At 55.5% G+C, this 26,067-nt stretch overlaps 3 protein-coding genes across 7 annotated transcripts in view; 1 reads left to right on the top strand and 2 right to left on the bottom strand.

The window, feature by feature from the left end:
• The window catches only part of CPNE5 (copine 5), a 95,056-nt gene extending 77,333 nt beyond the window's left edge, over positions 1-17,723 (top strand). For all 5 annotated transcript variants that reach the window (XM_058733744.1, XM_058733743.1, XM_058733742.1 and 2 more), the window contains 9 exons: positions 2,319-2,372; positions 5,561-5,622; positions 10,465-10,511; positions 12,071-12,252; positions 13,097-13,224; positions 13,458-13,560; positions 14,190-14,247; positions 14,693-14,766; positions 15,983-17,723. In XM_058733744.1, the coding sequence (XP_058589727.1) occupies positions 2,319-2,372; positions 5,561-5,622; positions 10,465-10,511; positions 12,071-12,252; positions 13,097-13,224; positions 13,458-13,560; positions 14,190-14,247; positions 14,693-14,766; positions 15,983-16,201 (927 nt within the window). In that variant the 3' untranslated portion in view covers positions 16,202-17,723. The remainder of the gene's footprint in view (positions 1-2,318; positions 2,373-5,560; positions 5,623-10,464; positions 10,512-12,070; positions 12,253-13,096; positions 13,225-13,457; positions 13,561-14,189; positions 14,248-14,692; positions 14,767-15,982) is intronic.
• A 2,608-nt stretch (positions 17,724-20,331) lies between these two features.
• On the bottom strand, positions 20,332-21,933 carry LOC131515399 (galanin receptor type 1-like). Its single transcript, XM_058736144.1, has one exon. The coding sequence runs from the start codon at positions 21,433-21,435 to the stop codon at positions 20,332-20,334; it is 1,104 nt and encodes a 367-aa protein (XP_058592127.1). The 5' UTR covers positions 21,436-21,933.
• Positions 21,934-25,830: 3,897 nt separating this feature from the next.
• The window catches only part of RAB44 (RAB44, member RAS oncogene family), a 34,051-nt gene continuing 33,814 nt past the window's right edge, over positions 25,831-26,067 (bottom strand). The window contains exon 14 of the mRNA XM_058733741.1: positions 25,831-26,057. Coding sequence (XP_058589724.1) covers positions 25,967-26,057 — 91 coding nt within the window. The 3' untranslated portion in view covers positions 25,831-25,966. The remainder of the gene's footprint in view (positions 26,058-26,067) is intronic.

Below are 26,067 nucleotides of genomic sequence, written 5' to 3'. Positions count from 1 at the left end.
CGATGGTCCCCCACGTGGAACTTCAGGGTGCAGCCATTTAGGGCCGGAAAGGTTGGTACCGTGGGGTGAGGGTGGGGTGCTGGGAGGGCACGAAACCTCAGAATAAACAGGGCGTTTCTTCAGTGCCCACTTCACATGAGGATCTGAGAACAAAACATTGCTTTAATATTAAAACAGTTATAATTAGAGAGTGGAAATGTGGAATACAGGCTAATTTAAAGGTAACCCAGAAGACTTCAAAGAAATGTGCTTGTGGCCAGGTCCTTGGGCGACACCCAGCCCCCCAGGAGTCCATGTTTATTCTCCTCAGCTGGGAAGAGACTTTGGAATAAAAGTTTGAGGTGTATTCAGTTCTAAAAGTTCCACACCCTTATGGGACAGATTGAGAAACTGAGGCACAGTGCAGGGTTGGAGCTGGCCTACTACATGGTTTTCCCGTGAATGTGTCTGTGACCAACACATCATCCGAGTGGCCTTCGTACCTGTGGAGGCTCTGAGGTTGTCATGGGCTCTCTCCCCAGGCTCGCAAATTTCCACCTGCAGAGCTGTGGCCAGCCTTCCCACCTGAACTTCCCACCTGGGACCAGCTCTTCCTTCCTTCTGTGTCTACCTGGTCAACCCTGACCCCTTTCCTGCTCCCGCAGCCATGCCCCGGGCCCAAGACCTGTGTTGACTTCTTGACAATGCTGTTTTGCCATAGCTCTCTACCTGTTCCAGCAACCCGCTCATGACCTCTCACCTGGACTAGTGGGGGCGGTAGTGGTCATAGTAATAAAAATTAATAGCAGCTAACACTTATATAGTATTTACTACATTGTGGACCATGTCCTAAACACTTTGCTTGTATTGACCTATTTAATCGTCATACCTTTCTATAAGGTAGGTACTTTTTATTCCCATTTTATAGATGAGGAAACTGAAACCCAGGGACGTTAAGTAACTTGCCTACGGTCACACAGCCAGTAGGTGGCAGAACCAAGAGGGTAAACGTACCCCTGATGTCTCTCCTTCTCCCCTCCCCTCCCCTTCCAGCATCCTAGAACCTGTGATCTTGCCCCTGCTAGTTTAGAAGTCATCAGACATTTAGCTTGGCCCCTCTAGGCTCTCTGCCAGCCAGCCCAGTTTACTCTTCCACTCTGTGGCCCTGCAGTCAAACTGGACCCCAGTTCTGTGCCTGCCCCCTGCCTCCCCCCACCCCCTGCAACTATCTCCTCTGACTGGAATGCCCTCCCTCCGTCTCCCCGTGCCCCAAACCCTTCCTGTCCTCAGCACCTGCCTTCAACACCACCTGTCCCGGGGAGCCTTACTGATGCTGGACCTAGAACAGTCCTTCTTTCCTCCAACTCCCTTCACGTTTCTGGCTCCCCTTTTTGGTATCTCTAGTCCTGTATCTCCCTAGGATGTATCTTTCTCCAATTGGAGTGAAGGTTCTAGAAGAGAAACTGGTATCCCCCACTCCCCCCCCCCCGAAGTATTTGTGAAGGAATGTGTTTGTATTTGTTATCAAGGTGACACCCAGGTAGGCAGGAAGGCGGGCTGAGGGCTGGAACCTAGTTTCCAGTTTGATCACTACCCAGAGCAGCTGTGTGACCTTAGGCAAGTCACTGTCCCTGCACCTTCATTTCCTTATCTCCAGAAATGGATAGCAGCTCTCATTCCGACAGAAGAGGTCTCTGCTAAAGACAGAGCTGGCCATCCCTGGGGAGATGGGGGGGGGGGTGATTTTTTTTTTTTTTTTTTTTTTTTTTTTTAGCATCTACTAAATATGCCCCTAGGTCTGTGATATATTCTCTGATGACAGGTCTGGTTTGGAATGAGAGCTTTCACATGAAGAACAGTTAAGGAAATTCTAACTGCAGTGTTGGGGGCAGGGGGAGCCTCAAAGGCCTCTGGGCAGCAGTAGGGCTGGATCTCAGGGAGGGGGAATTGGTGGAGGAAGGAGGGGAAGGCATTTGGGGTGAGGGGAGCAGCCTGAGCCAACACACAAGGGCAGGCACAGACAGGGCCCCTTTGCAACATCGAACCTCCTTTGGCTGCTTTGGGTGGAGGGCGTGTTTGGGAGAGCAGTGGGGAAGAAGATGAAATAAATATTATTCCTGTTGTGTTTGGTCGTGGAACACTGGGTCTAATCAGGAAGCCCGCGCGTATAAATCTAAATGCCAATCTCTCATAAAACCTCCCGGGACCCTCCCCTCCCCTGGACCCCGCATTCTGCTGGCTGGGGCTGGGGCCACACTCGGGTCGTTAGAAGCTCTGGGGGCCCAGCCCTGACTGCTTGGAAACACTCCTTCTTATCCTGTGACTGTTTTCTCTTGCAGGTGGTAAACCCCAAAAAGAAAATGAAGAAAAAGAAATATGTGAATTCTGGCACAGTGAGTGGCACCCGCCGCCGCCCCCCCCCTGCTCCCACCCCCGCCGTCCCCTGCAGCCAGGCATAGACATCCTGAGGTCCAAGCTAGGTCTGGTGTCAGGAGGTGCGCATGTCTGCGAGGTGGGCTTGTGCAGAGTGTGGGAACCAGACGTGGGGCGTTGGGGGTGGGGAGGGGTGGGGCCGATGGAGCCTCCCCCTGTGGGGAGATAGGAGATGTAAATGTAGATGGTGTAGGCCATACCTGTGACACAGAATGAGAAATTCCCATGGGGACTTCCTGTAGAAAGGAAGCAGAAAAGGAGTAGAGGCCCTTGCTGTGGGAAATTCCCCACCCCGGTGCTTTTTCATAGGTTGTTTCCTTGAGAGGCAGACATTACCATCCCTTTGTCGTAAAAGAGGAAACCAAGGCTGCAGGCAGGGAAGTGACTCGCCCAAGGTCACAGAGGCAGAAAGTCACAACCAAGGTCGTAGCTAGAGATGGCAATGAGCCCAATAGTTAAACTGAGCGCTGGCAGCTGGCACTGCCCCTGTTTACCACGACTATCCTAGGATCACACTAGCCCCGTGGCTTCCGGGGGCTGATCTTCAGGACATTCATGCATTTATCCAACAAATGTTTACTGAGCACTGTCATGTTCTAGGCGTGAGGGATACAGCTGGGAACAAGACAGACTCAAATCTTTGCCCTTCTGTTACTTATATTTTAGTGGGGGAGACAGAAAACAAATTATATATATGCACACATACATGTATCTGTATTTGTCCTGTGGTTTTGAGTGCTGTAGAAAAAAGTATACAAAAGGTAAAGCGTTGGGGAATGCCAGAGACACGATAACTATTTGATGTCAAGTAATTCAAGAAAGCTTTTCTCTGAGGAGGTGATATTAGAGCAGAGATTCAAAGAAGGGGAGGGAGCAAGTATTGAGGATATTGGGGAAAGAGAATTCTAGCTGTAGGGATCAGCATGTACAAAGGCCCTGAGGCGGAGCCCACAGTGCACTTCTAGAACAAGCCAGCATCTTTGCCCTGCAGATACATTCAAGATTTGTACCCTTCGTGTCCCTCTGTGCTATAGATGTCCACAGCCCCATCTGCAAATGCAGCCACACTTAGTCATTAGAGTTAAGCAAACTGCACCTCCAGACCCAGAAGAGGTCCTAGTCAGGGAGCTCCGGGGTTCCTCTGAGGAACCTTATTTTCTCCATCTGTAAAATGGGGCAAATAAATCATCCCTGCCCGGCTTACTGCGCTGGGTGGCTGTGACAGACAGATGGAGACGCAGGCCTGCAAACTGCAAATTACTCTGCTCATTCAAAGGGGACTGATTGTAACTGTTTCTCAGTCAGGAGAATGTTGGAGTAATATTTCCTTTGTCCAAAGCTGCAGTGTGTCTGCTGCAGGCTGTCAGCATTGGGGGCAGGATCATTCTTCATGTCCCAGGACCTCCCTGTGCGTTGTGGGGTGCTTAGCACCCCTGGTCTCAGCCATGGCTACCAGTAGAGCCCCAGGCATTGGCAGAGCCCCAGAACTTTCCTACACATTCCCATGCCGCTAGGGGAGGCAGCACCTTCCCCAGCTGAGAAATCTCAGAGGTACTGCTAAAAAAAAAAAAAAAGTTTGAAAACCATCGATCTCGTTCCGTTTTCTCAGAGATAAGGAAACTGAGGCCCAGAGAGGGGACATGATTTGTTTCAGGTCAGTCTTCACCATAACAAATCAGTCAGGGTCCAGGATGCTTATTAAAATGCCCGTGCCCTGTCCAGTTCTCTGGGGTTCCATTTCAGGAGGCCCGGGAACCCGTGTACAGGGCTTCTCATACTTAATTTCCTGTGTGCAGAATCTTCGGGGGATCTTGTTAATGTGCCACGAATCTGCATGTCTGCATTCTAAGCAGCATCAAGGTGCTACTGCTGCTGCTTCTGGTCCAGGGACCACACTCTGAGCAACAAAGTCCCGGGGTGAATCCGTATGGTCAGGCAGGTTAGGGAGCTGCCTCAGCCCAGAGCCTTGTGGGGGGCAGTGGCGTTCAACCCCGGCTGTCGGTTAGACTCATGTGAGGAGCTACAGAAAGATCCAGGGCAAGAGCCCTACCCCCAAAACAGATGTAATTGGTTTGGGGGTCCCCACCCAGGCTGCAAGATGATCATTGGTCATCTGGTGACCGCTGGCCAGGGTAGAGGCCACTGCCATGGTCCACTGCTAGCGAAAGGAGGCTTCGTCCGTCCGGGTGTCTGACACCATAACCACAGCAGGTAGGGGTCTCCAAGGCCCGGCTCAGCACCCACAGACCTTCCCATTATTTGGGCTGATGTCAAGCAGAGGCCCTCCCTGGCCTACCCAGAGAGTTGGTCACGATAGCAGAATCTGCACCAGTAGGGGCTTCCCCAAATTCTAGGGTAGAGTTCTCTGGCACAGGTGATAGGTCCCCTGCCCCAGTCTTGCCTCATTTAATTGGTTTTGGCAGCCAGGCTTTCACTTGTCTCCATGATCCTAAATCATTATTGTAGCGAGGTGCCAGGGAGCTGCCTGTCTTGGCCGAGCTGATGCCAAAGCCGCCAGGAAGCATAGGTCGAAAGGCATCTGCTCTGAAGGGGGGCCCCCCGTCAGGTACCTCCAGGGAAAGAACAGGCTGCTTATGAGGGTCTCAGGGCTGAGAAGGCAGGGATCACGAGACACCAGAGGGATGAGTCGGACAAGTAAGGTTTAAGATAAGCGCAGACCAAAGAGAGGTGCTTTAGGTCGACAGTTAGCAGGACATGGAAGGGTGGAGCTAGTCGGCTTTGGCAGGTTTTCAGGCCTGTGTCAGGAAGACCCCCTTGCCCTCCACACTCCACATCGGTGTCCACTTAGGGGAAACTCGTGCTCTTGGCTTGACCCCTGTGCCCCAGTGACAGAGGCAGGGCCCGCCTAGGATGCAGTTTGGCATCAAGGTCAAGAGTGCAGGCTCTGGAGTCAGACCGACCTGGGTTCCAGTCTCACTCAGCCGTGTCCTGGGCAGATGGCATGACCTCTTTGAAGCCAGTTTCCTTGGCTATAAAATGGGACCACAGCTGCACTTCTAGGGTCGTTGTGGGTACTGTATGCAGTGGGGTCTGCAGAAGTGGCCTGCTGTGTGCCCCCTGACTCTCAGCGAACCGTCTCCCCCCAACCCTGGGCTCCCCGCTGACCAAGCTGCCTTTTGTTTTCAAGGTCACGCTGCTTTCCTTTGCGGTGGAGTCCGAGTGCACATTTCTTGACTACATCAAAGGAGGGTGAGAAGAGATCCAGCCCGGTTTCTTTGGCTTCAGGGAGAGGAAGGGGGCCCCACCCATCGACATGAGCAGCTCTAGCCCCACGCTGGCCTCTTTGAGGCCCCAGACGTAGCCTGTGAGCCCTGAGCAAACGCCCATTTCTGGCCTCAAACAACTCGCCCGGAGCCGTGCATGTCCCTGGATCCTGAGTGGCCGGAGACGAGGCTCCTGAGCTGTGGAGGCTCCAGACTGGGTCACATCAGGTTCCCTTGCAGGGATGGGATCCGGAGGTGGTAGGGACTCCGTGACAAAGAGAACTAAGGGCTTAGGGAGGCGGTGGAAAGAGCCCTGGACTAGGAGTTAGGAGGCCCAGGCTCTCGGCCCTTCTTAGCCACTTGCTAATTTAGCCCCATTACTTTGGGCAGGTCGCTTTCCCTCCCTTCATATCAGTTTCCTCCTTTACACACACAGAAGTTGGAGTCAAGTGAATTCTAATGGTCCTTCCTTCTCTGAGCTGCTGATACCTGGTCTTTCGGGGAGGCTGGGGGCGGGGGGGGGGAGGGCAATGATTAACCTGCCCAGTGTCATCAAGGACATACAAGGGACAGGAGGTATTGGGGGCTGAGCCATCAGATGGTCCCAGGTGGTCAGACACGAGTGTAAGAAGCAGAAAGAGCCAGAGGGGTTGGCATCCAGGCCGAGGCAGGCAGGGAAGCCTGGAGGCTCCAGCCAACAGCTTGCGGAAAGAGAGTCTGACTCCAAGGTGAGGTTAGTGTGCTCCCTGCCAGAACAGGTGCCAGGTCAGGGTGTGGGAAGCCGAGAGCCCACAGGTGCTGGCAGGTGAGTGACTACACCTGTCTGGAAAGAAGACAGGGCAGGTGCCAAAGGCTCATCCCAGCCAAGTGGGCACTTGGCTGCCGGGCTCTCCAGGGCAGAGGGAAAAGTCAGGCCCTGGGAAGCCACACTTACTCTCCCATGACACCACTCCCTGTCGCCTTGAAACTGGTTTCAAGGTTGCGAGCTCTCCTACCCACTGAGCACACACCTGCCTGCGGTCACCCAGAGGGCCCCCCCCCCCCCCCGCTACCCCCCGCCCCTGCCTCTCCTCTGAGCCTACTCCAGACCCTGCCCTTGCTCCCATCCCCCATCAAAACTGCCCTGTTCTCTATCCCATCAAGCATTCCATGGCACCTGCTAATTCTCAAGCAGTCCACATCCTGTTTCTCCTCATTTGCATAGTGCCCCCAATTTACAGAGCACAGTGGGCAGGGTGAGGATGATTATCTCCCATTTTACATAACTTGCCCGTGGCCACACGCCCAGCCAGCAGCAGGGTTCCTCTGGCGCCACATGCTGCATTTCTTCCACAGTAATGAATAATCGTGGCCCTGCCTGCCTCACAGCTACCAGGTGGGGTGTGATGCAGGCGGAGACAGTGGAGTTAAAGGGTTGGGTGCCGCGATGCCTCATGGAGGAGCCCTCAGAGGCTGCTGGCGCCTCCCTGGCCCTCCCCCACACCTCTCTCCGCCCTCCCCAGAGACTTGAGCCAGAGAGCTGGCTCCAGGGAGCGAGAGCTCCAGGTACGTGTCCAGGCAGGCAGCCGATGGATGCTCTTGTCCCGGGATCTTCTCTGGACCTGGAGAGAGGGATTGGCCACCTCTGCCCGGTGTCAGAGGGAGCTGCTTGCTCAGCAGCCTGCCTTCTGCCCTGCTCTGCCCTTAGGCGGGAGAGGCGAGCCCGCAGGGAGCAGCTGTCCCCTAAATGTACCTGCTTTCCAGCCCCTTCCTTCACTGAGTCTTTCAGAACCCAGAGCAGGGGAAGACCAGTTAAGGAATGAGGCTTGCCTCTCCCCTCATCCTTATTTGGAAGAGCCGGGCCGGTGGGTGTCGCTCAGCTGTGGTCCCATAGACCAGAACTACCCTCCCAATAGTGGCCCTGGGAGCAGAGCTCTTACCCTCCAAGTGTCTCCCTTCCTCTAACAAAGACACGATCTGTCTATTCCCCAGTGAGAAATGACCACAAAGAGGTGAATAGGGTAGGTCAACTGCTATAACACATAATCCTGTGACCTCAAGGCTTAATACAAACAACGGTTTATTTTTCATTCATGGGATGGCAGGGATGGGTGAGACGCTCTACAGTCAGTGAGGGACCCAGGCTCTTGCCTCCTGGTGGCTGCATCTCTCGCAGACGTTGGAGTCCACTGGATGCTGTGCCTCCAGGCACCAGACGAGGGGAAAGAGCGTGGGCTGGACCGTCTCTGGCCAGCAGACCCTGGCTTGGGTCTCCTGCTAACCGTGTCCTTCATCCTTCCTAGGGGACGATGGTCCCGTGAGCAGCAGCTCATCTGTGGTCAGGTGGGGAGAGGCCTTTGGCTTCTGAGAGGTGCCGTCTGCTAAATGCAGATGAAGTGAGCCCTGCCCCATCTTACATCACCCCAACTGGGACCCACCAGAAGGGTGTCCCCAGGTGTGATCCCAGAACCCTGTCTTCAGAATCCATCCCTGGATGAGGGCAGGGAATGTCTGTTGAGGGAATGTCTGTTGAAGAAGCAGATTCTGGGGCCCCATCTCAGACCCAAATGAACTGGTATCCTTTGGAGTGGGGCCCTGGGACCTTCTTCTTAAACAAATTCCCCTGGTGACTCTGTGGTCACTAGAACCATGAGACTAGATGTTATCAGGGGTTCACGTCATGTCAGCTTTGTTCTTTAATTTTTTTTTTTAACGTTTATTTATTATTGAGAGGCAGACACAGAGTGTGAGCAGGGGAGGGGCAGAGAGAGAGGGAGACACAGAATCTGAAACAGGCTCCAGGCTCCAAGCGGTCAGCACAGAGCCTGATGCGGGGCTCGAACTCAAAAACTGTGAGATCGTGACCTGAGCTGAAGCCCGACGCTTAACTGACTGAGCCACCCAGACGCCCCTTGTCGGCTTTGTTCTGTCAGCATCTAGCACAGAACCTAGAACAGCCAAACCCTCCGAAAGCTTCCCCCTGAATCTGAAGCCTCAAAACCAAACCTTTTATTACAGAAAAATTCCAAATACATGCAAAAGTAGAGAGAAGGCGTAATGAAATCCCAAGTACCCTTCACCCAGATTCAGCAGTTACCAACTGCTGGCCAGCCTTGTTCCATGCATGCTTCCTTTCACCCAGTTAGTTTAATTTAAATGTTTATTTTTGAGAGAGAGAGAGAGAGAGCAGGGGAAGGGCAGAGAGAGAGGGGGGACAGAGGGTCTGAAGTGGCTCTACACCAACAGCAGTGAGCCTGATGTGGGGCTCCAGCTCACAAACTGGGAGATCATGACCCGAGCTGAAGTCAGACCCTCAACCAACTGAGCCATCCAGGCGCCCCTCATCCAATTATTTTGAAGCAAATCTCAGACATCATATTTCATTCCCCCAAATACTTCAGGATATAGCTCTAAAATACAAGGACTTTTTTTTTAGACAGAGAGAGACAGAGAATGAGCAGGGGAGGGGCAGAGAGACAGGGAAACACAGAATCCGAAGCAGGTTCCAGGTTCTGAGCTGTCAGCACAGAGCCTAATGCGGGGCTCGAACCCACGGACTGTGAGATCATGACCTGAGCTGAAGTTGGATGCTTAACCGACTGAGCCACCCAGGCACCCCTAAAATTTAAAGACTTTCTTTTTTTTAATAAAAGAAATTAGATTTTATTTATATTTACTTTTTAATGTTTATTTTTGAGAGAGAGAGAGGAGAGAGATTACAAGTGGAGGAGGGGTAGAGACAGAGAGGGAGACAGAATCTGAAGCAGGCTCCAAGCTGTTAGCAGAGAGCCCGACGTGGGGTTCAAACCCACGAATCTGTGAGATCATGACCTGAGCTGAAGTCGGATGCTTAACCGACTGAGCCACCCAGGCGTCCCTATTTTATTTTTTTAAAAGATTTCATTTTTAAGCAATCTCTACACCCAACGTGGGGCTCGAACTTACAACCCCAACATCAAGAGTTGCATGCTCTACCGACTGAGCCAGCCAGGGGCCCCAAGAACTTTCTCTTTGTAAAATGTACCCATAATACCATAATTACACCTACAAATCAAACAGTTCCTTAATACCAAAGACCTTTTCAGTGTGTGAATTTCCCCCGTTGTCTTACTTAATTGGCTTGTTTGAATCAGAAATCCAGGTAAGATCAATATATTGTGATTGGTCCGTTTGTCCCTTAATTCTCTTTTTATCTGTTGATTCCCCCAAGTACCTGAGGCTTTGCTGAAACAGATTCCTGCTCCCTGCCAAGGGATTCTGATTCATGAGGTCTGCAGGGGCCCTGGACTCCTCACTGCTGCCCCCAGACTGACTTTTCTGGCTGCATCCCCCTGCTGTCATTTAACATGTTCTTCTGTCCCTTGTATTTCCTGTAAACAACTGGGAGATCTGGAAGTTCAGTAGGATTCACGTTCCAGCTTTTGGCAAGGCAGCATCATAAGTGGGGTGTTGTTCTTCCCTCAGACATGCACAATATCTCTGTCTCTCTTTTTTTGTCAAGTAAGCGTGAACCCCGAATCTGACTCCAAATTTGAACCAGAAACACAGTGGGACCCTACTTCACCTAACTCAGGCGGGCCCAGGTGCAGGGTTGGGAGAATAAATAAGTCATCGTCACCAGGTGTCCACATGGAAAGGAATCATCCTCAAAGAACTTTCGCACTGCCTACCTCTTATACTCACAACAATCCTCTGGGGGGAGGCTGTGGCTGGCATTACTATCCCTGTTTTCCAGAGCTGGAAGACAAGGGACTCCACCAAAGCCACATGCCTGGCAAGCCGTGGGGCTGGGGTGGAAGCCAGATTGCCACCTGTCCAGTTAACTCCCCTGCTCCTCTTCCTTTTTTAGGACCCAGATCAACTTCACGGTGGCCATCGATTTCACGGCCTCCAATGGTGAGTGGGGGATGGGCAGAGGAGCTGGCATGGGGCTGGGGCTGGAAAGGGATGGGGGGCACTTTTCAGAGCTGTGGTAGTTGGCCCTAGCTGGGAGCCAGATCTCCCATATTCTCTGGCCTCATCCTCACCAAAAAGAAGGTACTTAAGCCTGGAGAGCCAAAGTATAATCAAAATGGCGAAGGCATCCCCAGACTGGACCACGGTCTAATAAATCTGGGCTCTGGACCTATGTGCCCTGAGGCACAGCCTTGCCCTTGAGGGCACCCAGTCTTCCTGCAAAGTTAGGGCAGTGCTACTCTGGGCCCACAAACAGCACATGGAGAAAAAGTGTTTCCTCACGGGATTAAATCTCACATCCTTTGTGCAGGCCAACTTTCAGGCCGAGCAGAGCTCTGTGGTCCTCAGCGAGGGCAGGAGCCCCAGTTCCCACCCTCGCTGGGCCTGTCCCAGCTCCCTTCCCTCCTCTGACCTTCTCCAGGGTTGGGCTATGACCGAGTCACCAGGAACAATCAGTGCCCCACTTTACACTGTTAGAAACTTCACAACCTTCCTTGGAGTCTGGACCTCCATTAGCGGTGCTCAGTGCCCATTTCCGTGTCTGTCAGAAGGAGCCCAGGTTTTGGACTCCTCAGGTGGGCCCTAGCATCCTAGAGTGGTAGGAAGTCAGAGCTGGAAGGGGCCTTGTCATTACAATGAGGGGAGTTCCAGTAACACATCACGACTCCTCACACCAATCCCAGGAGGTGAGACTATTATCCCCACTCTACGCACGAGGAACTGAGGCTGAGAGGTTAAGGAACCATCCACGAGCACACAGATAGAGACAGGATCTATACCTTGGCAGTCTATGCCAGAGTGCCCCTCATTAATAAACAAGTAAAATGCGGGCATTGTCAGTGGTGACAAGGGCTGTGGAGAAAATGTAAGCAGGAAGAGGGACAGGGAGCGTTGGGGGAGGCTGTAATTTTCAGGAGTCTGCTCAGGAAGACCACACACCATGTACACATTTATAGAAAAGTGTCCCAGAGGGAACCACCATTGCAGAGGCTCTGAGGTGGGGATGGTAAGGGGCCAGGCCTGAGTGGGTGACAGGAGGGGGTGCCAGGGGTGGCAGGAGGCCAGGAGGGAGGTAAGCGGAGGCCAGACCCCGTGGGGCCTGTGGGCACCCCCCGCCCCGGTTGGGACTGGGTGGGATAGGAGCATGGAAGCATTTGGAGGAGAGAAGAGGCATGATCTAGCTGCCTGGGGTTTGACAGGCTCGTCTGGCTGGACGGCAGGCCCCAGGGCAGAGGCCGAGAGCTGGGCTGGGCTGCTGCCGTCCTGCAGGCGAGTGGCTGGTGGTGTCACAGAGCTGGGGACAGTAGATGGGATTCTGCATATATTTTGAAGGTTTAGCAACCAGGAGTTACTAAAGGATTGAAGGTGTGGCAAGAGAGAAAGGAGTCAAGGATAAATAAATCAAATTAGGGGTGCCTTGGGCACCCCCCCACTGCATTCTGAGCCCGGGGTGCTTGGAGTGTCGACACCAGCAAATGTTCCCGTGTCCCGTGTTGCAGGGAACCCCTCGCAGTCCACGTCCCTGCACTACATGAGCCCCTACCAGCTGAACGCCTATGCACTGGCGCTGACTGCCGTCGGGGAGATCATCCAGCACTATGACAGCGACAAGATGTTCCCTGCCCTTGGCTTCGGGGCCAAGCTACCCCCTGATGGAAGGGTGTCCCACGAGTTCCCGCTGGTAGGAGGTCCTGGGAGGACAGGCTGAGGGCCCACCAGGCTCGGGGCGTGGAGACGAGCCTGGGGCAAGGGGACATCCGTGCAGCCCTTGGGCGGGGGGGTGGGGGGGCGGTAAGCTGCCTGCTGTGTGTAGGGGGGCTTGTAGCAGGGCCTCCAGAAGCCCACTCCCCAGCTGGCTCACCAGCATCTCCCCTCCATGTCTGATGCCACCCGCAGTGGGGTCTGCCCTCTTTTTTCTGACAAGACCCGAGTAGAGGTGGAGTAGAGACGTGGCCGAACTACCCCCACCAAAACCCCAGAAATCAGGGTAAAAGCGGTGTGCGTTGGGTATGGGCAACTACAGGTAATTCCAGAAACTCCCCGAGTTAGTGCTGCGATGGGGGACCTGAGGGATGCTTTCTCAGGCCACCTTCTCTCCCTCCCTCCCACGAGCTGGGGACGCTCAATTGTGCCAGGCACAGGACACGGGAGGACAGGTTAGTTGGCTGGCCCTTCCAGAGCCACTCAGACCCTGCAGTCATTTTAGGACGGAGTGGTTTGCCCCGGGGGCCCCCCCGAGGGAAGCAGCCAGGGCTCTCGTGGAGGGGGTGCCGCCTGAGCAGGCACAAAGAGTGGTGCAAGGGGCGGGTCGGAACCCTGCTCACCCAGAGCACGTGTTGCCCTGGGGCTCCCTCCTCTTCCCCTACCCCCCACCAGAGAAGAGTCTAGGAGATCTCAGACCTGCTGGCCTCCCCCTCCCTGGCTGTACGTTACCCCCGCCCCGCCCCCAGCAGAGCACCTGGCTGCCCTCCTTCCCACTCCTCCGTCCTTCCTGAGCTCAACCTCCCCATCCCCGGTGCCCCCAGAACGGCAACCAGGAGAACCCCTCCTGCTGCGGCATCGATGGCATCCTGGAGGCCTACCACCACAGCCTGCGCACGGTGCAGCTCTACGGCCCAACCAACTTCGCCCCTGTGGTCACCCACGTGGCCAGGTGAGTGCCGGGGCCACTGGACGCCCATCCCAACATCTTCACACGGCCTTCGTGCCCACCCCTGTCCTCTTGGGAAGGTGGGAGGAGGTGTCTCTTCCCGTCGACCCGCCTTTCAGAGAGCTCTGACCCTAAAGAGACTCCCCTCCGGCTAAAGGCTTGTCCCCACCAAAGCGTGGGGGGCGGGGAGGGACACCGAGCGGGCCAGACAGATAGCAGCCCCCACCCCACCCCAGGACCGCGGCCGCAGTGCAGGATGGCTCTCAGTACTCGGTGCTGCTGATCATCACGGACGGGGTCATCTCGGACATGGCACAGACTAAGGAGGCTATCGTCAATGTGAGCTGGGGGGGGGGGGGGGTGGGGAAGGGGGAGGAAAATGGGGGTGGGGGGCATGTCTTCCCGCTGCTTCAGAGGAACCCTTGGGACGAGGCTTTCCACGCAGTGGGGTTTGGGGGGCGGAGGGGGCACCGGCTGATGAAGGGTCCTACCGATGACCTCTGCACCCACCCTAGATGGTCCACTCCCTCTAGATGCCTATGGTTCCCTTATTAGCCCATCTCTAGGACTGCTGCCCCAGACCCCAGCCCAGCCTGGCCAGGTCCAGCGAGAGCCCAGAATGGGGGAGGCCCAGGAACATGGCTCCCCCTACTGGGTGTTCTCCCTGTATAAGGGACTCCCACCCCAGCTGGCACTCCTAGTTGCCCACATAAAAGATGTCCCACTTGGTGGCCCAGGGACAGAAGCGGGGATGGGGGTGTCTCATAGAAGCAGACCTGTGACCCATTTCACCCTCTCGACCCTCTCTTCCTTTCTGGGGCCTCACCTTGGTTTCCCTTTGTCTGTGTCCTTCCGCCTCCCCCCTTTTCTGTGTTTCTGCGTGTCTCCATCCTTCTGTTCCATTTCTTCTCTTTTCCTTCTGTCTTCTGTTGACCCACCCCTTTCCGCCCCTACCCATGATCTCCCAGGCTGCCAAACTGCCCATGTCCATCATCATCATTGGCGTGGGCCAGGCGGAGTTCGACGGTAAGTCCCCATCCCCCCAGGTATTCCCCCAGAGGCTTCAGGCCCTTGGGAATGACCCTTCCCTAAAGAGTGAGAGCTCATGGGTGGGTGTGACTGTCTGGGTGAGCACAGGGTGTAAGGGTGTGTTTGTTTGCACAGGGAAGGGTGTGTCCGGCTGTGTACCCATCCCAAGGCTGTGGGGAGGAGGCCCAGTCACTCCTCCCTCCTCCAACCCTGGGAGCTTGGGGAGGGTGGGGGAGCTGGAACACTGGGCTAGAAGCCAGGGGTTCACCTGGTTGGGCTCCTCCTGTCTCCTGGCCTCAGTTTCCTCATCTCTAACATGGGGATCTGGTCTGACGGTCTCTGTCTTGGATTGGCCTGGGATTGGAGGACAAGTTCCACTGGTGTGCCAGGCCCAGGTGCCCACCATTAACTCACCCCACCCCCAATGCCTCTCCTCACACAGCCATGGTGGAGCTGGATGGTGATGATGTGCGGATCTCCTCCCGGGGGAAGCTGGCAGAACGGGACATTGTCCAGGTGAAACCCAAATCCTGCCTGCTCCAAGGAAGATGCAAGAGCCCCTCTAGCCAGGCTGGCCTTATACACCCCCCTTTTAGAGACTTCTCTAGAAAGGGGCCCTGGAGAGAGCCCCAGAGTGGCCTGGCCACCGGAGAAGGGAGCGGGAATCAGTGCTTGGGTCACACTTCTCCGCCAGCTGGACCCCTCTCTCCCATGTCTGAGACTCACCCCTAATGTTGTTACCCCGACCAGAATGCTCTGCCAGTGCTCTCCCTGAGCCCCCACGTCTCCCTGGCCTCCTGCATGCAGAGCACTCACACTTGATATTTGCACCTTCCGTTGTCTTCTGCTGGGCCGCCTTTCCAGTGGGAGGGCAAACCCTTGAAGGGGGGGCGGTGTCTATAGTGTTGCTGCGGCCCTCTCCGCCCTCTCCGAGAACGGGCAGTGCTTGCTTAATTGAAGCCCTGTCTGAACATCCCATGTAGGATGGCAGATGTAATGAGCAGACAGGTCTTTGTCCTCAGGGTGTCCCTGCCCAGTCAAGCCTCAGAATGCACCTTAGTAAGCACTTCTGTCTGTGAATCTCCTGCAGACTGAGTCCCTAGTGTTTAGGAGATTGGGAATAAAAACTGACATTCTCCAGAACCCCTGGATTAAAAAGAAAAGAAAAAAAAGGAGGGGATGGAGGAGGGTTCATCCCAGGGGTAGAGAGCAAAGAGAGGAGGCTAGACCTCAGAGCAGGGGCAATCTGGGAGGGGGGACCCTTGCATAGAAAGGCCTAGAGCCAGGAATGCGCTGAGGCATTCAAGGGGTGGTGAGGGGCTCAAGGGGCCTGGGAGGAAGCCAGAGGGGCGGGACTTTAGGTGTCAGCGCGAGAGAGAGAAGAGAAGTGGAGCCAAAGAGAGAGAGGTGGGGGGAGATGGGAAGGCCCGCTCTTACAAGCCAAGGGGCTCAGTCAGCGTTTCCTGAGCACCGGCTAAATCCCTGTGTTGGTGCCAGGACTTCAGAGATTAAGTGCTCTTGCTTGGTGATGTATCCTGGCATGAGGTAGATGCTCAGTACGAATCTGTTGAGTGAATGAGAGAACAGGGGCTATGAGAATTCACCACCATGGGGAGGGGGTGAGTGCAGAGGGCCGCGGCTGAGGAGGAATAGGACAGGAACCCAGGCCTGGAGATGTGGGGGCTGTGGTCCAGCTGGAGACCCTGCCTGACCCTGCCTTTCCTCTGGCCAGTTCGTGCCCTTCAGGGACTACGTGGACCGCACTGGCAACCACGTGCTGAGCATGGCCCGCCTGGCCCGCGATGTGCTGGCCGAGATCCCTGACCAGCTGGTGTCCTACATGAAGTCACAGGGCATCCGCCCGCGCCCCCCGCCTGCGGCCCCAGAGCCCTCGCCCCCACAGTCCCCAGCCCGCACGCCCCCTGCTTCCCCCCTGCACACACACATCTGAGCCCTCTTCCCGAAGAAGTCCCCTGGCCTGTGGCGGGTTGGCTGGGGCCCGGGGAGGCCAGTGGAAGTGTAGGCGGGGTCTCCAATTTGCCCCGCCCAGCGGGGGGGAAGTATAGGCGGGGTCTCTTGCAATTTGCCCCGCCCAGCCTTTGTAACATGTGTGCCTGGGAGGCCAGCAGGAGGCGGGGCCTCTGAAGACTCCTCTCTAATTTCCTAGCCTTATGGCCCAACCCAGGGAATTGGGAGGGTACAGGTGGTGGAGGTGAGGTTCTGGGCCCCTGCCCTTCTCATTTCCCCCTGATACCTGGTTCTGGCCCAGCCAGGAAGGTGTTAACAGTGAGGAGAATTGAGGTCCCCCTCGGCCCACCTGGCAATCCCGTCTGCTCCTATATGGCCGTGAAGCCTGGACTGGGCCTCCCTCCTCCTGTGGTGTCTATTTCTATACCTGGCCCCTGCCCTCCTACCCCAGTATCTATCCCATCCCTATTTCCAGTGAACCCTGTGAGGCTGTTGGGTTTGCAGGGATGCCTGAACATGTGACCCTTCCCAGGGACACCTGCATGCTCTGGGAGCCCTGTGGACCCATGCAGGGGAGGCTGTGAGGGGAGGCCGTAGGCCGCATGGTGGGCTAGGAATGGAGGCCTTTTGGGCACGGGGTCCTTTCTGGTGCCTCTCAAGCCCAGAAGGACATGGTTTTAGATACACAGATCCACAGGCCTTTCCTTGGTGTAGACCCACGGGCATCTCTACAGCTGACTTCTGATTCCAGGCATCCCCTCCTCTTGCCAGAGCTGCCTGGGGCCCCTGGAGCCTAGGCCTCTGCTACCCCCCTGGAGGCCTTGGAAGGAGCAGTCCAGCCCCAGCACTCCTACACTGCCCCTCTGACCCACGGGGATAAGAGATAGAGGTCCTGGGTTCAAGCCCTGCCTCTAGCTGCCGCCCGTGGGAACCCAAGCAAGGCCCTCCTGCCTTCTGGGTCTCAGTTTCCACATCTGTAAGTCAAGGGGGTTGACCAGATGGTCCCGGATTTACCTTCAGCTCTGATGTCCTGAGAGTCCATTCATGCCACGCCCAGCTCCCCCCATCCCACTCCTTAGCAGTGCGACCCCTTACCCCAGGCCGTCTTGGCCCTTGGGGTCACCTTGTTCCATCCTGTCACCCCAGATCCACCTGAGTCCTTCAGCCTTGGGCTCTGGTGTCTGAGCCCAAGCTCCTGCCCCTGCTGTGGGGAAGGTGAGACAGGTGATCTCACCCCTGGGCCCAACCAGCTGCCCAGCCTTGGTCATGCATGCCAGCCCCTCCTGCAGAATGAGGCTCCGAGGCCCACTGCACATCCCATGCCTGGGCGCCACCCCCTCTCCCCCCCCCCCCCCCCCCCGCGCCCGTCTGCTGCCCAATGCCGCTTCCCTCCCTGTCATGCATGATGGTGGTGTTTCTATGCTGTCTGGTCCTGTGCCCGTCTCTGAGACAGTCTCTGTGTGGAATTTGCCTTAAACTGGAGTAAATTTGGTTCTTTTACTAAAGTTTCTTGTTTTCCTTTCCCTGTGAAAAATAGAAAATATATTGCTGTTCGACAGAGTCCAGGTTCTCCTCTCCATCTTTCTTCCATTTTGTTTAATGAAGATTTACTGAGCAACTGCTATGTGCCAGGGTCTGTGCTGGGCACTCAGGATGCGGCAATGAACAAAACACAGGCCCCGTCTCCACATGGAGCTTACAACAAACACATAAATAAGACAGGAATACCCAGTAAGCACTTAAATAGGTAGATAACTTAATTTCAGGTGGTGATAAGAGTTACAAAGACAAAGAACAGAAAATAAGGGGCTAGAGAGGGACAGGGTGATATTTTAATGAGGTGGTTAGGGAGAGCCTCTCTGAGGAAGTGAAGGTTGAAATGAGCCCTAAGGAAATGAGAGAAGGAGGCACGATGGTATCCAAGGCCAAGTAGAAGGAACAGCAAGTGCAAAGGCCCTGAGGCAAGAGCATACTTCATGTGAAGGACAGCAGGGAGGCTTGTGTGATTGGAACTGAATTAAGTGAGGAAATAGTTCAGGAGGTGAGATCAGGGGGGTGAAGAATCCAAAGTGCATAGGGCCTTGTGGGCCGTGGTTAGGGCTTTAGCATTACTCTTGAGTGAAATGGAGTCAGGAGGTGAGAGAGGTGAATAACATGATCAGATTATTCTCAAAAACAGGTGGGTCAGTTTATTACATTTGATCACCCACTGACTCGTCCCTCAACAAGTATTTACCTAGCACTCACGCCAGGCCCCGCTCAAGTTTGGAAACACTGATTCACACACAGTTGTACCCTCAGAGGGCAGCCCCTGCCCTCCGTGTCCCTCTTCATCTATCAACCCCTGTGGCCATCAGAGCCCAGGATCGCAGGGAAAGGGGACTGCTCCCCTCCTCTGGGCAAGCTCACTCTCAGATTAGCCCTCCAGCCAGCCATTCCCAATCTGCACATCACAAGAAATTTGGGACTAATTATACCAAAGTTGGGGACTTACTTCTTATGATTTTATAGTAAATTAGAGCTGATTCATGGCTGTCCCTATAATTAGATCACCCTCTGACTTGCATTCCGATATGCTTGGAGTGGGAACCGGGTGGGGTCATAGCTTGGGAAGAGGGAAGTTCCCATAACCAGTGACCCATTTTGCCTCACCTTGGACATCTGTGGGAAAGCATCAAGCAGAGATGCCCACCTGGCAGGGGAATCAAGTCTCAGAGCCACTGCCCAAGGGGGGCCAAGTGCATCTTTACTGAGCTTGACACTGTAGCTTCTCTCCTGGGTTATTTCTCAAGGTATGGCCCATGAAACATTGGTTTTTTGGCATGGATTTTGGGGAACTGCCTACTCTGAGCCCCTCTCAGAGAATCCCAGTGGCCTTTGGGGCATTCAAGGCTCTGATAAGTCCTGCAGCAAAGAGACCAGTTTAACTTGGTTCAATCCGGTGTTTCCAAAGCTTTTTGACCATGGAGTCAGAGAGAGAGAGAGTGTGTGTGTGTGTTTAGCTGTAACACTGTTACCAAGCAGAAAACGTTGAACATTATTAGGGCTTTAAGTAGAGATCACCTCCCTGGTTCCACCACTAACACAGAAGACTGAGGCCTGCTACCAGGAGGCCAGAGGCAGGGCATGGAGTTTGGGAGCTTCTCAGAGGAGGTTGGGTAGGAGAGGTGGGGACCTTTCATTTCTCTGGAGAGAGGAAGGAAACCACAGAGAAGAAAGGAGGGCGTTCAGAAAGTCACGGCACAAAGGTTGACTTTGTGCTCCCTTGTGGGGCTGAGAGGTGTGTGTGACTGAGCTAGGAGAGGGCAGGCAGAGGAGGGAGAGGCAGCTGAAAGGCTCTCCTGGCCTCTGGGCTCCCACCCCGGGTGCAGCTGTCTTCCCTCCTCACCCCTATTTGCTCCACAGGCCCTCAGGATTAAGGACCCTGGACTGTCATTCCCCAGGTCATTCCCCTCCACACTTCTGCCTTTGGAAGTCCCTTTACCGATCTCTTGTCCACCCCCCTCAAGTGCCCCTGAATTAGTAAAAATAAAATTATGATGATAATAATCGCGATGACCAACACTCATATGCGCTTATGAAGCAGCAGGTGTTCTGAGCACTCTATGTGTGTTACGAGTATCTTTAAATTTTTTTTTTCAACGTTTTTTATTTATTTTTGGGACAGAGCGAGACAGAGAATGAACGGGGGAGGGGCAGAGAGAGAGGGAGACACAGAATCGGAAACAGGCTCCAGGCTCCGAGCCGTCAGCCCAGAGCCCGACGCGGGGCTCGAACTCACGGACCGCGAGATCGCGACCTGGCTGAAGTCGGACGCTCAACCGACTGCGCCACCCAGGCGCCCCACGAGTATCTTTATAACAACCCTGTGAAGAAGGTGCTACCATCATCCCACTTTCCAGATGAGAAGACGGAGCCCTGGAGAGGTTAAGGGACTTGTTCAGGGTCACACCACTAGAAAGTAGTAGAGCCTACGGGTATCTGAGTCCCAAGGTGGAATGGGAGCATTCCTAGTTGCCATTTTGGTTGTTGTCTCACCTTTGCTGGGCCACCTGCCCTCTCTGGATCTCAGGGTCCCCACTGGTAAAATGGAGGGGACCGGCTCTAACGTTGCTAAGGGTCTTCCCATCTCTCTTGACTCTCAGCCCTCCCGTCAGCCTGTCTTCTCAGAGCCTCGCCAGACCCCAGAGGCCTCCCGGGACCTGGGTTGAGGCCAGGCTGGATGCTCTCCATCACCATACCGGCCCCGCCCACGCCCGCAGGGTGCCTGGCTGCCCTTGGCCTGCAGAAGAGGTCCCTGAGCCCTGCCCGGAAGGGGCGGGAGAGGTAGAAGCAGAGGATGGGGCTGACCGCACAGTTGGAATAGGCCAGGATGGTGCAGAGGCTGGACGCCACGAAAGCCACCGGCGTGGTAGGCAGGCCGCCCACAGCTGCCACGTAGCCCAGCACAGAGCAGGGCCCCCACATCAGCACGAAGACCACCAGCACCACAAGGATGAGCCCTGCGTTCTCCTGGTGCTCCCGGACGCTCTCCCCGCTGGGGCCACGGGGCCGTGTCCGCAGGAGCCAGCCCACGTGGCCGAAAGAGCAGCCCAGCCCCAGCGTACAAGGCAGGAAGGCCAGGGCTCCCAGCAGGCTGAAGTAGCAGGAGGCCTGGGCAGGGCTCAGGAGCAAGAGGCAGGCCGGGGCCCCCACGGCCCCCTCCTCCACGACCACCCTCTGGAACAGCCAGGTAGGCAATGACGCAGTGAGGCCCAGGACCCACGCGGCCCCACAGAGCAGCAGGCGGGCGCCCCGGCCAGACGGGAGGGCCACGTCGGGCCAGGCCACGGCCACGTGGCGCAGAAGAGCCGTGGCCACCATGCTGTAGAAGGTACAGAACATGGTGGCGTTGTTGGTGGCCTGGCTGGCAGTGCAGAGGACGGGGCCCAGCCACCAGTGGGGCCGCAGGAAGCTGAGCAGCAGCACGGGCACCACGCAGGCCAGGAAGAGCAGGTCGGACAGCGTGATGTTCACCATGAGGCTGTTGGTCAGGGCGAGGAGCGGACGGGGGGCGCCTGAGGCCCGGCCCACCACCACCAGCATGAGCCCGTTGGCTACCAGCCCCGCCAGCAGGATGAGGCCGCAGACTCCAGCAAAGATGAGACGGAGCGGTCGCTCAGGTGTGGCTGTGAGCCCGGAGGTGAACGTGGCGTTGGGCTCCAGCCTAGGCTCCATCCTCCTGCTCCACACACACAAGGACAGTGTAGAAACCGGCCTGAGGGCCGTGTCCCTCTTCCCCTGCTGAGCGCCCCTCCTTTCCCAGAGCCCTGCATCCAGGGGGCCCCCTTGGCATGCATCGGTCCCCTGAGACCTCACAACAGCCTGATGGGACGGGCTCGGTCTACACCGTGGGCTCAAGTCCCGACTCTGCTACGCTGTAGCTCCATGACTTTGGGAAGTTACCTAATGTTTCCCTACCTCAGTTTCCTCAACTGTAGAGAAGTAAGGAAATAAGATAAAACCGATGTCAACAGTAACTGTTACAAAAGGGTAATTTTCATGCTCCTCTTTTTAACTTATTTCTAAAACTTCTGCGGGGATGGGGCGCCTGGGTGGCTCAGTCGGTTAAGCATCCGACTCTCGGTTTCGGCTGAGGTCATGATCTCACAGTTCATGAGTTCAAGCCCCACACCGGGCTCTGCGCTGACAGCATGGAGCCTGCTTGGGATTCTCTCTCTCTCTCCCCCCCACCACCCCCACCCCACCCCGCTCTCTCTGCCTCTCTCCCGCTCAGGCTCTCTCTCTTTCTCAAAATAAATAAATAAACTTTAAAAATATGAATAAATAAAATTTCTGCAGGGAGTGCAAAACGAATTTGGGGGTGTGTGTGTGTCTGTGTATATGCACGTGCATGCACACACGTGCATATATATTTTTAAACAAAACCTTGCCTGCCTGTGAAACAGATTTTAATTCGAGGTTCAAGTAAGAAAGTGCATATGGAAGGGCTTTGAGAAGGTGTGAAGTCCCTGCCAGCGGTTCCCAAGCCTGTCTGTGCATGGGGATCACCTGAGGAGCTTCAAAAATACTAATGCGTGGGTCCCAGTGACAAGATTTCATTGATGTGGGCTTTTTTGAAAGATTCCAGATGACCCTACGGGGCGGACCAGCTTGGGAACGACCGCCTTTCTGTGGCTGTGCTGGGTACCCGGTGGGGGTGGGGGGAGGCACTGCTCCCCAGGTGTCGGATCTTCTCCCCCTCACCGCGTCCTACATGCTGAGAACATGGGGGGCCCCCGGAGCCAGGCTGGGAAACGGAGTCTAGACATCCCAGAGTCAGCCCAGGGGGGCTACTGTCTGCACCTGCCACCGTGCAGATCAGGCCGGGATCCCTAGCGTTCTTGGGAAGAGACTTGCCCATTAACTCAATAAATATGTCCTGAGTCTTTACCCTGAACCAGCTTCTAGGGATCCAGCAGCAAACGTGACAGCTCCGTGGGGTCCTGATTCTACTTTCCTTCCCCTTTTCTCCTACACTGGGGGCAGGGGGAGTCTGGAGAGACCCCTCTCTGGCTCGGAGCCGGGGGTCCCCTGAGCCCCTGCGGCAGAGCCCTGCCTGGGGGACTTGCTTGGCCTCTGGGGCCCGAGGGCAGCCGAGAAGAGACCTCAGGGGGGCCTGTGTGAATTCTGCCTCCAATACCACGCCACTGCAAGGTCTCAGGCTCCTTCCGGGAACTGTGGGTGAAGGAGGAACCGAGGGACCAGCCTCAGTCCCTAACTGCCCTGTCTTCCCTTTCTTCATTCACCCGGCCCAGGCCTGCTGCCAATGACAGAAGTGGAGACGAGGGGAGGGAAAGAAAGGGTCCAGGGCCCCGGCCCCGGCTCCACCTAAGCGTCCGTACCTTCCTAGGAGAAGCTCCGTAACTTCATGGCGACGCTTGTGGCCGCCAGAGCCTGGGTTCAAAACCCCCCTGCACCACCTGCTAGCCGTGTGGCTGCGGACAAGCGACTCATCCTCTGTGCCGCATTTTCCTTAGCTGTGAAGTGGGGATAATCACAAGCCCCATCTCACAAGGCTGATGTGAGGGTTGAATGGGGTGATACAAGCTAAGTGCTCGGAACAGTGCCTGGCGCGAAGTAGGAGCTTTGCAAATGACGCCTGTTCTGTTCCTGCCCACCCACCGTTCCAAAAATCTCTCTTCCCTGACACCTCTCTCCACACTCCAGTTTGTCCCCCTGCCCTCCCCTTCTCCCTCCACTGCCTGAGCCCCATCAGCCCAGTCCCACCCTCCTTTTCTTTTTTAAAAAAAATGTTTAAATGTTTATTTTTGAGAGAGAGAGAAAGAGCGAGGGAGGGGCAGAGAGAGGAGATAGAGAATCCGAAGCAGGCTCCAGGCTCTGAGCTGTCACAGAGCCTGACGCGGGGCTCGAACCACGGACCGCAAGATCATGACCTGAGCTGAAGCCTGACGCTTCCCGGACTGAGCCACCCCAGGCACCCTCACCCTCCTTTTCCTAACCAACCTCAAGCTAAGTTGTGACCAGCGCCTGCTTGGCGGACGTGCCCTGGGAACTCACCACTTGCCTGGATGCTCCCTCTGAAATCTACCTTGAGCCCCTCCTGCTGCTCTCCTTACCTGCCTCGTGCTGCTCTGAGGTTCCTGGGCCCTGCTTGCTGACCCGGAGCCCTCTGACACCAGGAAAGGCTGGCGGCCCCTCCACAGCCCTGCTCGGCACAGAAGCTGGACCTAGCCAGAGAAAGCCAAGAGAAGGTTCTGGGCAGGTGTGTGGTCCCTTCTGGCACCCCACCTCTAGGGAACCTGAGCTGGCTGCCTCCAGCGGGGGCAGAGCTGAGATGAAAGGGGAAGGCCTGGGGGCTATTTCTGTACGGGGTCCCCCAGAGGACAGGGGCTCTATCCGCTCTCCTGGCTCCCCCAGGAATCACACCCTGCTTACCTGCCTCATTAACTCGCTGGCCTACCGGACAGAGACGTTGGTTCCTGCCAGGTCCCCAGGCCCCAGAGAGATCCATTAGCAACAGCAAGACCTGCCTCCCACCCTCATCCATGGGCACACATTACTCTTTCCAGCCCACCTCTCTCTGTCTGTCTGTCTGTCTGTCTTGGAACCTACTACAATCTAGAAACTTCTCAGAGCAGGGAGACACTTGTGGGCTGACGGAGAGGATCCAGGAAGAGAGAAGAGATTGGGGATAAGAAAGAATCCATAAGAGGGGCCAGGAAGAGAACTGCCTAGATCACAAAGTCATCCTGCATACTGTCTAGAGGTTGAATGGGGTCTGTTAAAGGCATTGGATCCAACCTTTAGCGGCTTCGGATGCCTGAACCTTTTCCACCTTGCCTCTTGCCAAGGGTCATCCAACTGCCACTTGTATGCCTTTATTGACAGAGAGCTCACTGCTGTGGAGGCATCCCTTTCAGAACCGAGCAGAGGGATGGGGGCCAAGATCGGAGACTGATTCGACCTGTAGGCAAGCTCTGTCTTCCACCTCCCGCCCTCGCTTCCTCTCCTGCAGGCTCTTGCTCTGTACCTCTTTCTCTTGGAACTGTCTCTGCTTGTCTCCCCCCACGGAACCGGGGTTTCCTTGGATTCAGCTGGGGAATTCACCAGGATTGAAGGATCACGAAGTTATCGTTACGCACCCTGCATCCTGCACACGCTGGCCTGCAGGACATGGTGGGTGTCATTGCGGTTAGCGGTAAGATGACGGGGACAACAACCACGACAAACATACGTGACAGGAGATAGTCCAACACTGAGGAGCCGTCTCCCTAAGATTCTCGAAACAAGCTCCTTAAGGGTACGGGAGACCGCAGCCCGGGGGGCTGTACCTTTCAGGAGGCAAATGTTGTGCAGTTCTGGGAATCCCTACAAAAGCTCCAAAGAGGAGCCCACGAGTGACCCGCGGCCAGTGTCTCTGCTGCTCCCCAGGCCCCACCAGCCACACCCCAGCTGGACCTCGAGAGCACCCAGAGACTGACGACTGAGGGCAGAGAGCTGCAGCAGGGGACATCTTGGCATTAGAGCAGGTGATCCTTGAATATGACCCCTTGGAGTCAGGTCTGGGGGAAGGGAAGTGGGGGAGGGGGGACAGGAGACAGGAGGAACAGGGCTTGTCAGGGGCCATCAGAACACTGCTCTTTCCCCAGACTCGGATTCTGCTCGGAAGGAACTCCATACTTGCAAACAGGGGTGAATGGGACAAGGTTCACCAGCTTTGGCAGGCACGAAACAGGGGGACTGCTTGAATAAAGAGTATTTTGTCATTAACAGGCTGTATCCGTTAGCAATCAGCCCCGAAGCAGGCTCCCAGGGAAGTTTCTCTCCCTCTCCTCAGCGTTTATTTTTCATTTTGATTACATAAAGAACACCGAATCATTGCAGAAGATCTGGAAATACAAATACATATAAAAAGGGAAATAACACCTCCGCACATTCACCCTGCAATTTTACCACCCAGAGATGTGTGCCCAAGAATGTGGTGTGCTTTCCTTCATTCATTTTTCTCGACTTTTCCTTTCTTTAAAGAGTTTTCACCACCATCACCTCAGCAAAGTCCTTCTTCAGAGTGCAAAGGGTGGCGTTAGTGCAGCCCTACCCTGGGATCCGAGTCCTGACCGGAGGAGGGGTTTTCCTGAACTTCCGAGCTGGCCGTCTCTGTCATTGCTGTGTCCAGGCAGGTGGGACAGGAGTCGAGGAACAGGAAACCCGAGGGGTGCCGTCCTGTCCTGGCTGGGCCAGATGGTCAGAAGCAGCAGACAGAGCTCTTGGAAGGCCTCTTGGGGGCCACCTCCACCAGGGAGTCCTTCAGACGGTCTTCCTGCATCTTGAGTGACCTGTGTGGCG

This window comes from Neofelis nebulosa, chromosome 6 (assembly GCF_028018385.1).
Source record: "Neofelis nebulosa isolate mNeoNeb1 chromosome 6, mNeoNeb1.pri, whole genome shotgun sequence".
NCBI lineage: Eukaryota > Metazoa > Chordata > Mammalia > Carnivora > Felidae > Neofelis > Neofelis nebulosa.
This window is presented reverse-complemented; position numbering and strand designations above follow the sequence as displayed.

What these genes read in the sequence shown, in the direction of transcription:
- LOC131515399 (XM_058736144.1), bottom strand. Translation starts at nt 21,435, where the DNA reads ATGGAGCCTAGGCTGGAGCCCAACGCCACGTTCACCTCCGGGCTCACA.